Source organism: Diorhabda sublineata, chromosome 8 (assembly GCF_026230105.1).
Source record: "Diorhabda sublineata isolate icDioSubl1.1 chromosome 8, icDioSubl1.1, whole genome shotgun sequence".
NCBI classification, from domain to species: domain Eukaryota; kingdom Metazoa; phylum Arthropoda; class Insecta; order Coleoptera; family Chrysomelidae; genus Diorhabda; species Diorhabda sublineata.
Window position 1 is genome coordinate 30,100,865 of NC_079481.1, and position 10,784 is coordinate 30,111,648.

The following is a 10,784-nucleotide window of genomic DNA, read 5'->3' on the forward strand; positions in this document are numbered from 1 at the left end:
TCCACCACAGAGTAGTCTCGATGGTAGCCACGATGTCAGGACGCACTCTAATGACCATTTTTCAAGTACTTTTACGCCGTTTTTTATTATAGAGAAGATTATGGAGCCCTAAAGATATAGATCCGGCGAATAGAGTGGCTGGAAGTTCAAATTCCACCACAGCGTAGTCTCGATGGTAGCCACGATGTCAGGACGCACTCTAATGACCGTTTTTCAAGTACTTTTACGCCGTTTTTTATTATAGAGAAGATAATGGAGTCCTAAAGAAATAGATCCGGCGAATAGAGTGGCTAGAAGTTCAAATTCCACCACAGCGTAGTCTCGATGGTAGCCACGATGTCAGGACGCACTCTAATGACCGTTTTTCAAGTACTTTTACGCCGTTTTTTATTATAGAGAAGATAATGGAGTCCTAAAGAAATAGATCCGGCGAATAGAGTGGCTGGAAGTTCAAATTCCACCACAGCGTAGTCTCGATGGTAGCCACGATGTCAGGACGCACTCTAATGACCGTTTTTCAAGTACTTTTACGCCGTTTTTTATTATAGAGAAGATAATGGAGTCCTAAAGAAATAGATCCGGCGAATAGAGTGGCTGGAAGTTCAAATTCCACCACAGCGTAGTCTCGATGGTAGCCACGATGTCAGGACGCACTCTAATGACCGTTTTTCAAGTACTTTTACGCCGTTTTTTATTATAGAGAAGATTATGGAGTCCTAACGGAATAGATTCGGCGAATAGAGTGGCTGGAAGCTAAAAATTTGATCTACCATCTGTCCGAGCGGGTTTTTCTACAAGTTAGATAAAGCGAACGAATAGATTCGATCATGAGAAGGTATAAGGTGTGTTTCGAATGCGAAAATACGTTGTTTTACCTGTAAGTTGAACGGTACTGGCTTCGCTGTGTTGCTGCTGTTCCTCCAACATCCTCTGCCGTCTCTCTTCGCGTTCCTTATCGGCCTGCAAAGATTGTTTGATGAGTTGAGCGACTTCGCTATTTTCCGGATCCCTTTCTCTGCCTATATTGAACTTTACCAAACCGGAAGTGTTGCGTAGAACGCTGGCGGCGTAAGCTTGAGTCACGCCTACCAGACTTTTACCGTCTACTTCGATGATTTGATCGTTAACTTTGATCCTGCCGTCTTTGGCCGCGGCCCCGTTGGCCGTAATCGTTTTCACGAAAATACCTGCGGAAATTCATTTTTAAAAATGGGTTCGCGAATTGAAAAAAATGCGCGGTACTGACCTAATTTTTCTAGTCCGGCGTCGGCTCCGACGCCCATTCCTATGATACTCAATCCTAATCCTTCGGATCCTTTCACCAATTCCACCGGAAACACGTCCATCTTCTCGACGCGCTTTTCTAGTTCGTATTCGGCGGAAGCGGCTACGGGATCTACGTCCTCGTTTTTGCGATCGTAATCGGATATACTGAACGTCGAATACACCTTCATGGGCTCTTTGGAAAATTTCACTTTGCTCGTTTTCGGCGCATATTCCGGAAATTCTAGTTCGTCTTCGTCGTCGTCGTCGTCGTCTTCTTCCGGCGGTAGGCCGGGTACTTCCATCCAAAAATGACCGTCTTCGTAATAATGGACGCCGTGTTCGACGCCCACGATGCCGATCGGTTTCGGTACGAAATCTTCTTCGGTTTTTTCTAAATGGTTACCTTCCGATAAACTCGTCACCGAATCTGCAATAAATAATTTAATCGTTTATCGAAGAAAATATCGTACGCCACCGGTAAAGTCTTGTTAACAGTGTTAAATCAATCGGTAACATGTGACCGTTGACGAAAAATGATTTTTCAAACAAGAAATTACAGAAGAATCTGTAATAAACTGAATTTCAATCAATGAAAATATCTTACGCCCCCGGTAAATCACATTAAAGTCTTGTTAACAGTATTAACTTCCTCGGTAACTTGTGACTGTCGACTAGAAATTGATTTTGAGAGAAGAAATTGCAAAAAAATGTGTAATTTGATCGTAGAAAAAATCTTACGCCCCCGGTAAATAATATTAACGACCTAAATAGTGTTAACTTCTTCAAAAACTTGTGATTGTCGACCATAAAGTAATTGAGAAAGAAGAAATTACAGAAAAACGTGTAATAAATTAAATATTTTAACTTTGGTCGTAAAAAAAATCTTACGACCCCGGTAAATCACACTAAAGTCTTGTTAACAGTATTAACTTCCTCGGTAACTTGTGACTGTCGACTAGAAATTGATTTTGAGAGAAGAAATTGCAAAAAAATGTGTAATTTGATCGTAGAAAAAATCTTACGCCCCCGGTAAATAATATTAACGACCTAAATAGTGTTAACTTCTTCAGAAACTTGTGATTGTCGACCATAAAGTAATTGAGAAAGAAGAAATTACAGAAAAACGTGTAATAAATTAAATATTTTAACTTTGGTCGTAAAAAAAATCTTACGACCCCGGTAAATCACACTAAAGTCTTGTTAACAGTATTAACTTCCTCGGTAACTTGTGACTGTCGACTAGAAATTGATTTTGAGAGAAGAAATTGCAAAAAAATGTGTAATTTGATCGTAGAAAAAATCTTACGCCCCCGGTAAATAATATTAACGACCTAAATAGTGTTAACTTCTTCAGAAACTTGTGATTGTCGACCATAAAGTAATTGGGAGAGAAGAAATTGCAGAAAAATGTGTAATAAATTAAATATTTTAACTTTGGTCGTAAAAAAAATCTTACGCACCAGGTAAATCACATTAAATTCTTGTTATAATTGTTAACTTCCTCGGTAACTTGTGACTGTCGACTAGAAATTGATTATTAGAGAAGAAATCGCAAAAAAAAATTGTAATAAATCAAATATTTAAACTTTGGTTGAAGAAAATAGCTTATTCCCCCTGTAAATCATAATACAGTTTTGTTGACATTCCTGAGAATGTCAACTTATTCAGTAACATGTGAATGTCGACCGAAAATGAATTAAGAGAGAATAATTTACAAAAAAATATGTAATAAATTGATTATTTGAGCGTTGGCTCAAGAAAATATCCTACGTCCCTTGTAACTCACAATAAAGTTTTATTGACATTTCTGACAGCGTTAACTTATTCGATAACATGTGGCTACCGAAGATAAATTAATTATAAGAGAAGAAATAACAAAAAGAAGAAGACATTTTAGAGGTTATGTTTAACATAAATAAATAATGTAAGTTCAACTTTATATTTTAGTTAAAAATCGTTCCATTTTCCCACTGGAATTTATTTAATTCGTTATAATATTTATAAATCAAGTTCGTTGCATAATATTATCTATATTGTATACAGGATAAGTCAATATTTTGAACAATACGTAACAAACACACGTAAATTGCAAAAACAATCTAATTAGTTTCAAATAAACTTGTATAATAAGAAATCTGCGTATAAATAAGAATAAAAACAACAAAATATGGATGAAAAAACAAAAAAAACTCATTGAATACTCACCTATCAGTCCTGAATCAGTAGCCGAAACACTAGTATCATGTTTGGATGGTTCCTCATCATCCTGTGCGGAAACCAAACTCTCGCTGGATTCGTAATATTGGGATAAAGGTTCCACACATTTGCTTTTGTTGATAGTTTTATTTAAGTCTGTAGATTGATTCTGTTCAATGGAAAAATCGTTAATGATATCGTCTTGTAGTGAAGGGGGACCGACGCTGTCGTTTAACGATACCGGTCCTGATGAATCTTGAACTGATCCAGTGATGGAATCTTGAAGGAAGGAACTGGTCGCGTTCGGCGACCATTTGTTAGCGGATTTGACATCTTTGGAATTTAACAGTCTTGTTACTTCTTGTGCTTCTTCGTCCGAAAGAAGTTGAGCTCTATTTTTAATGAAAATGTATCGAAAATAAAACAAAATCATACTTAATTTGGTTTAATTGCAAATATCCCCCTTTGAAATGGATGTTATGAAGCAAAAAAGTACATACACCAACATTAAGACCCTTTTGCCAAAAACCTTCCCAATTAACACTTTCTAACTCACCTCTGTTTCTCCAAAATCCTACAACGCAAGCAAAAATTAGGAAATTTGTTTAGAAATGGAAATAAAAAAAAAAACAGAATACGAGGGTAAGTCGATAATATATAGCTTTAACTAGTATATGATTATTACACCGATGGAGAAAAGGTATTAAGGAAAATTATATCACGTGGATTAATACAGAGCATACTGTTTAAATGGTCTTTCGAGCAATGTAAGGAAGGCTCACAAGAGGACACCATTTAACTATCAATATTAATATAGTGGTAGTGGCGTGTTTGAAACCTAGTACCTCCAATATCTTTTATCGTAGATAGATCTTGATTTATTTCCTCATTTAAGAAGCCTTTGGGAAGACCTCTTCCAAATTTGAGCTCGATATTTCCATTATTTCAGCCTTGGTGATTTTTTAAACGAACATATATTTTTCCATTCAACCTTAAACAAGTTTGAAACCTCGTATCTCCAATATCTTTTATCGTAGATAGATCTTGATTTATTTCCTTATTTAAGAACTCTTTGAGAAGACCTCTTCCAAATTTGAGCTCAATATTTCCATTATTTCATTCTTAGTGATTTTTTAAACAAACATATGTTTTTCCATTGAACCTTGAACAAGTTTGAAACCTCGTATCTCCAATATCTTTTATCGTAGATAGATCTTGATTTATTTCCTCATTTAAGAAGCCTTTGGGAAGACCTCTTCCAAATTTGAGCTCGATATTTCCATTATTTCAGCCTTGGTGATTTTTTAAACGAACGTATGTTTTTCCATTGAACCTTGAACAAGTTTGAAACCTCGTATCTCCAATATCTTTTATCGTAGATAGATCTTGATTTATTTCCTCATTTGAGGTCCCTTTGGGAAGACCTCTTCCAAATTTGAGCTCGATATTTCCATTATTTCATCCTTAGTGATTTTTTAAACAAACATATGTTTTTCCATTGAACCTTGAACAAGTTTGAAACCTCGTATCTCCAATATCTTTTATCGTAGATAGATCTTGATTTATTTCCTCATTTAAGAAGCCTTTGGGAAGACCTCTTCCAAATTTGAGCTCGATATTTCCATTATTTCAGCCTTGGTGATTTTTTAAACGAACATATATTTTTCCATTCAACCTTAAACAAGTTTGAAACCTCGTATCTCCAATATCTTTTATCGTAGATAGATCTTGATTTATTTCCTTATTTAAGAACTCTTTGAGAAGACCTCTTCCAAATTTGAGCTCAATATTTCCATTATTTCATTCTTAGTGATTTTTTAAACAAACATATGTTTTTCCATTGAACCTTGAACAAGTTTGAAACCTCGTATCTCCAATATCTTTTATCGTAGATAGATCTTGATTTATTTCCTCATTTAAGAAGCCTTTGGGAAGACCTCTTCCAAATTTGAGCTCGATATTTCCATTATTTCAGCCTTGGTGATTTTTTAAACGAACGTATGTTTTTCCATTGAACCTTGAACAAGTTTGAAACCTCGTATCTCCAATATCTTTTATCGTAGATAGATCTTGATTTATTTCCTCATTTGAGGTCCCTTTGGGAAGACCTCTTCCAAATTTGAGCTCGATATTTCCATTATTTCATCCTTAGTGATTTTTTAAACAAACATATGTTTTTCCATTGAACCTTGAACAAGTTTGAAACCTCGTATCTCCAATATCTTTTATCGTAGATAGATCTTGATTTATTTCCTCATTTAAGAAGCCTTTGGGAAGACCTCTTCCAAATTTGAGCTCGATATTTCCATTATTTCAGCCTTGGTGATTTTTTAAACGAACATATATTTTTCCATTCAACCTTAAACAAGTTTGAAACCTCGTATCTCCAATATCTTTTTTCGTAGATAGATCTTGATTTATTTCCTTATTTAAGAACTCTTTGAGAAGACCTCTTCCAAATTTGAGCTCAATATTTCCATTATTTCATCCTTAGTGATTTTTTAAACAAACATATGTTTTTCCATTGAACCTTGAACAAGTTTGAAACCTCGTATCTCCAATATCTTTTATCGTAGATAGATCTTGATTTATTTCCTCATTTAAGAAGCCTTTGGGAAGACCTCTTCCAAATTTGAGCTCGATATTTCCATTATTTCAGCCTTGGTGATTTTTTAAACGAACGTATGTTTTTCCATTCAACCTTAAACAAGTTTGAAACCTCGTATCTCCAATATCTTTTATCGTAGATAGATCTTGATTTATTTCCTTATTTAAGAACTCTTTGAGAAGACCTCTTCCAAATTTGAGCTCAATATTTCCATTATTTCATTCTTAGTGATTTTTTAAACAAACATATGTTTTTCCATTGAACCTTGAACAAGTTTGAAACCTCGTATCTCCAATATCTTTTATCGTAGATAGATCTTGATTTATTTCCTCATTTAAGAAGCCTTTGGGAAGACCTCTTCCAAATTTGAGCTCGATATTTCCATTATTTCAGCCTTGGTGATTTTTTAAACGAACGTATGTTTTTCCATTGAACCTTGAACAAGTTTGAAACCTCGTATCTCCAATATCTTTTATCGTAGATAGATCTTGATTTATTTCCTCATTTGAGGTCCCTTTGGGAAGACCTCTTCCAAATTTGAGCTCGATATTTCCATTATTTCATCCTTAGTGATTTTTTAAACAAACATATGTTTTTCCATTGAACCTTGAACAAGTTTGAAACCTCGTATCTCCAATATCTTTTATCGTAGATAGATCTTGATTTATTTCCTCATTTAAGAAGCCTTTGGGAAGACCTCTTCCAAATTTGAGCTCGATATTTCCATTATTTCAGCCTTGGTGATTTTTTAAACGAACATATATTTTTCCATTCAACCTTAAACAAGTTTGAAACCTCGTATCTCCAATATCTTTTTTCGTAGATAGATCTTGATTTATTTCCTTATTTAAGAACTCTTTGAGAAGACCTCTTCCAAATTTGAGCTCAATATTTCCATTATTTCATCCTTAGTGATTTTTTAAACAAACATATGTTTTTCCATTGAACCTTGAACAAGTTTGAAACCTCGTATCTCCAATATCTTTTATCGTAGATAGATCTTGATTTATTTCCTCATTTAAGAAGCCTTTGGGAAGACCTCTTCCAAATTTGAGCTCGATATTTCCATTATTTCAGCCTTGGTGATTTTTTAAACGAACGTATGTTTTTCCATTCAACCTTAAACAAGTTTGAAACCTCGTATCTCCAATATCTTTTTTCGTAGATAGATCTTGATTTATTTCCTTATTTAAGAACTCTTTGAGAAGACCTCTTCCAAATTTGAGCTCAATATTTCCATTATTTCATCCTTAGTGATTTTTTAAACAAACATATGTTTTTCCATTGAACCTTGAACAAGTTTGAAACCTCGTATCTCCAATATCTTTTATCGTAGATAGATCTTGATTTATTTCCTCATTTAAGAAGCCTTTGGGAAGACCTCTTCCAAATTTGAGCTCGATATTTCCATTATTTCAGCCTTGGTGATTTTTTAAACGAACGTATGTTTTTCCATTGAACCTTGAACAAGTTTGAAACCTCGTATCTCCAATATCTTTTATCGTAGATAGATCTTGATTTATTTCCTCATTTGAGGTCCCTTTGGGAAGACCTCTTCCAAATTTGAGCTCGATATTTCCATTATTTCATCCTTAGTGATTTTTTAAACAAACATATGTTTTTCCATTGAACCTTGAACAAGTTTGAAACCTCGTATCTCCAATATCTTTTATCGTAGATAGATCTTGATTTATTTCCTCATTTAAGAAGCCTTTGGGAAGACCTCTTCCAAATTTGAGCTCGATATTTCCATTATTTCAGCCTTGGTGATTTTTTAAACGAACATATATTTTTCCATTCAACCTTAAACAAGTTTGAAACCTCGTATCTCCAATATCTTTTTTCGTAGATAGATCTTGATTTATTTCCTTATTTAAGAACTCTTTGAGAAGACCTCTTCCAAATTTGAGCTCAATATTTCCATTATTTCATCCTTAGTGATTTTTTAAACAAACATATGTTTTTCCATTGAACCTTGAACAAGTTTGAAACCTCGTATCTCCAATATCTTTTATCGTAGATAGATCTTGATTTATTTCCTCATTTAAGAAGCCTTTGGGAAGACCTCTTCCAAATTTGAGCTCGATATTTCCATTATTTCAGCCTTGGTGATTTTTTAAACGAACGTATGTTTTTCCATTCAACCTTAAACAAGTTTGAAACCTCGTATCTCCAATATCTTTTTTCGTAGATAGATCTTGATTTATTTCCTTATTTAAGAACTCTTTGAGAAGACCTCTTCCAAATTTGAGCTCAATATTTCCATTATTTCATCCTTAGTGATTTTTTAAACAAACATATGTTTTTCCATTGAACCTTGAACAAGTTTGAAACCTCGTATCTCCAATATCTTTTATCGTAGATAGATCTTGATTTATTTCCTCATTTAAGAAGCCTTTGGGAAGACCTCTTCCAAATTTGAGCTCGATATTTCCATTATTTCAGCCTTGGTGATTTTTTAAACGAACGTATGTTTTTCCATTGAACCTTGAACAAGTTTGAAACCTCGTATCTCCAATATCTTTTATCGTAGATAGATCTTGATTTATTTCCTCATTTGAGGTCCCTTTGGGAAGACCTCTTCCAAATTTGAGCTCGATATTTCCATTATTTCAGCCTTGGTGATTTTTTAAACGAACATATATTTTTCCATTCAACCTTAAACAAGTTTGAAACCTCGTATCTCCAATATCTTTTTTCGTAGATAGATCTTGATTTATTTCCTTATTTAAGAACTCTTTGAGAAGACCTCTTCCAAATTTGAGCTCAATATTTCCATTATTTCATCCTTAGTGATTTTTTAAACAAACATATGTTTTTCCATTGAACCTTGAACAAGTTTGAAACCTCGTATCTCCAATATCTTTTATCGTAGATAGATCTTGATTTATTTCCTCATTTAAGAAGCCTTTGGGAAGACCTCTTCCAAATTTGAGCTCGATATTTCCATTATTTCAGCCTTGGTGATTTTTTAAACGAACGTATGTTTTTCCATTGAACCTTGAACAAGTTTGAAACCTCGTATCTCCAATATCTTTTATCGTAGATAGATCTTGATTTATTTCCTCATTTGAGGTCCCTTTGGGAAGACCTCTTCCAAATTTGAGCTCGATATTTCCATTATTTCAGCCTTGGTGATTTTTTAAACGAACATATATTTTTCCATTCAACCTTAAACAAGTTTGAAACCTCGTATCTCCAATATCTTTTTTCGTAGATAGATCTTGATTTATTTCCTTATTTAAGAACTCTTTGAGAAGACCTCTTCCAAATTTGAGCTCAATATTTCCATTATTTCATCCTTATTGATTTTTTAAACAAACATATGTTTTTCCATTGAACCTTGAACAAGTTTGAAACTTCGTATCTCCAATATCTTTTATCGTAGATAGATCTTGATTTATTTCCTTATTTAAGAACCCTTTGGGAAGATCTCTTCCAAATTTGAGCTCGATATTTCCATTAATTCATCCTTAGTGATTTTTTAAACAAACATATGTTTTTCCATTGAACCTTGAACAAGTTTGAAACCTCGTATCTCCAATATCTTTTATCGTAGATAGATCTTGATTTATTTCCTCATTTAAGAAGCCTTTGGGAAGACCTCTTCCAAATTTGAGCTCGATATTTCCATTATTTCAGCCTTGGTGATTTTTTAAACGAACGTATGTTTTTCCATTGAACCTTGAACAAGTTTGAAACCTCGTATCTCCAATATCTTTTATCGTAGATAGATCTTGATTTATTTCCTCATTTAAGAAGCCTTTGGGAAGACCTCTTCCAAATTTGAGCTCGATATTTCCATTATTTCAGCCTTGGTGATTTTTTAAACGAACGTATGTTTTTCCATTGAACCTTGAACAAGTTTGAAACCTCGTATCTCCAATATCTTTTATCGTAGATAGATCTTGATTTATTTCCTCATTTAAGAAGCCTTTGGGAAGACCTCTTCCAAATTTGAGCTCGATATTTCCATTATTTCAGCCTTGGTGATTTTTTAAACGAACGTATGTTTTTCCATTGAACCTTGAACAAGTTTGAAACCTCGTATCTCCAATATCTTTTATCGTAGATAGATCTTGATTTATTTCCTCATTTAAGAAGCCTTTGGGAAGACCTCTTCCAAATTTGAGCTCGATATTTCCATTATTTCAGCCTTGGTGATTTTTTAAACGAACGTATGTTTTTCCATTGAACCTTGAACAAGTTTGAAACCTCGTATCTCCAATATCTTTTATCGTAGATAGATCTTGATTTATTTCCTCATTTAAGAAGCCTTTGGGAAGACCTCTTCCAAATTTGAGCTCGATATTTCCATTATTTCAGCCTTGGTGATTTTTTAAACGAACGTATGTTTTTCCATTGAACCTTGAACAAGTTTGAAACCTCGTATCTCCAATATCTTTTATCGTAGATAGATCTTAATTTATTTCCTTATTTAAGAACCCCTTGGGAAGACCTCTTCCTAATTTGAGCTCGATATTTCCATTATTTCATCCTTAGTGATTTTTTAAATAAACATATGTTTTTCCATTGAACCTTGAACAAGTTTGAAACCTAGTACCTCCAATATCTTTTATCGTAGATAGATCTTGATTTATTTCCTCATTTAAGAAGCCTTTGAGAAGACCTCTTCCAAATTTGAGCTCGATATTTCCATTATTTCAGCCTTGGTGATTTTTTAAACGAACGTATGTTTTTCCATTGAACCTTG

At 33.9% G+C, this 10,784-nt stretch overlaps 1 protein-coding gene across 2 annotated transcripts in view; it reads right to left on the reverse strand.

The window, feature by feature from the left end:
* LOC130447635 (uncharacterized) overlaps window positions 1-10,784 on the reverse strand; it is a 34,684-nt gene that overhangs the window by 15,625 nt on the left and 8,275 nt on the right. The window contains exons 5-8 of one of the 2 annotated variants that reach the window (XM_056784570.1): window positions 4,019-4,036; window positions 3,472-3,854; window positions 1,247-1,693; window positions 876-1,187 (exon numbers count right to left, since the gene is read on the reverse strand). In XM_056784570.1, coding sequence (XP_056640548.1) covers window positions 876-1,187; window positions 1,247-1,693; window positions 3,472-3,854; window positions 4,019-4,036 — 1,160 coding nt within the window. The remainder of the gene's footprint in view (window positions 1-875; window positions 1,188-1,246; window positions 1,694-3,471; window positions 3,855-4,018; window positions 4,037-10,784) is intronic. The other variant, XM_056784571.1, reaches the window with a different exon arrangement.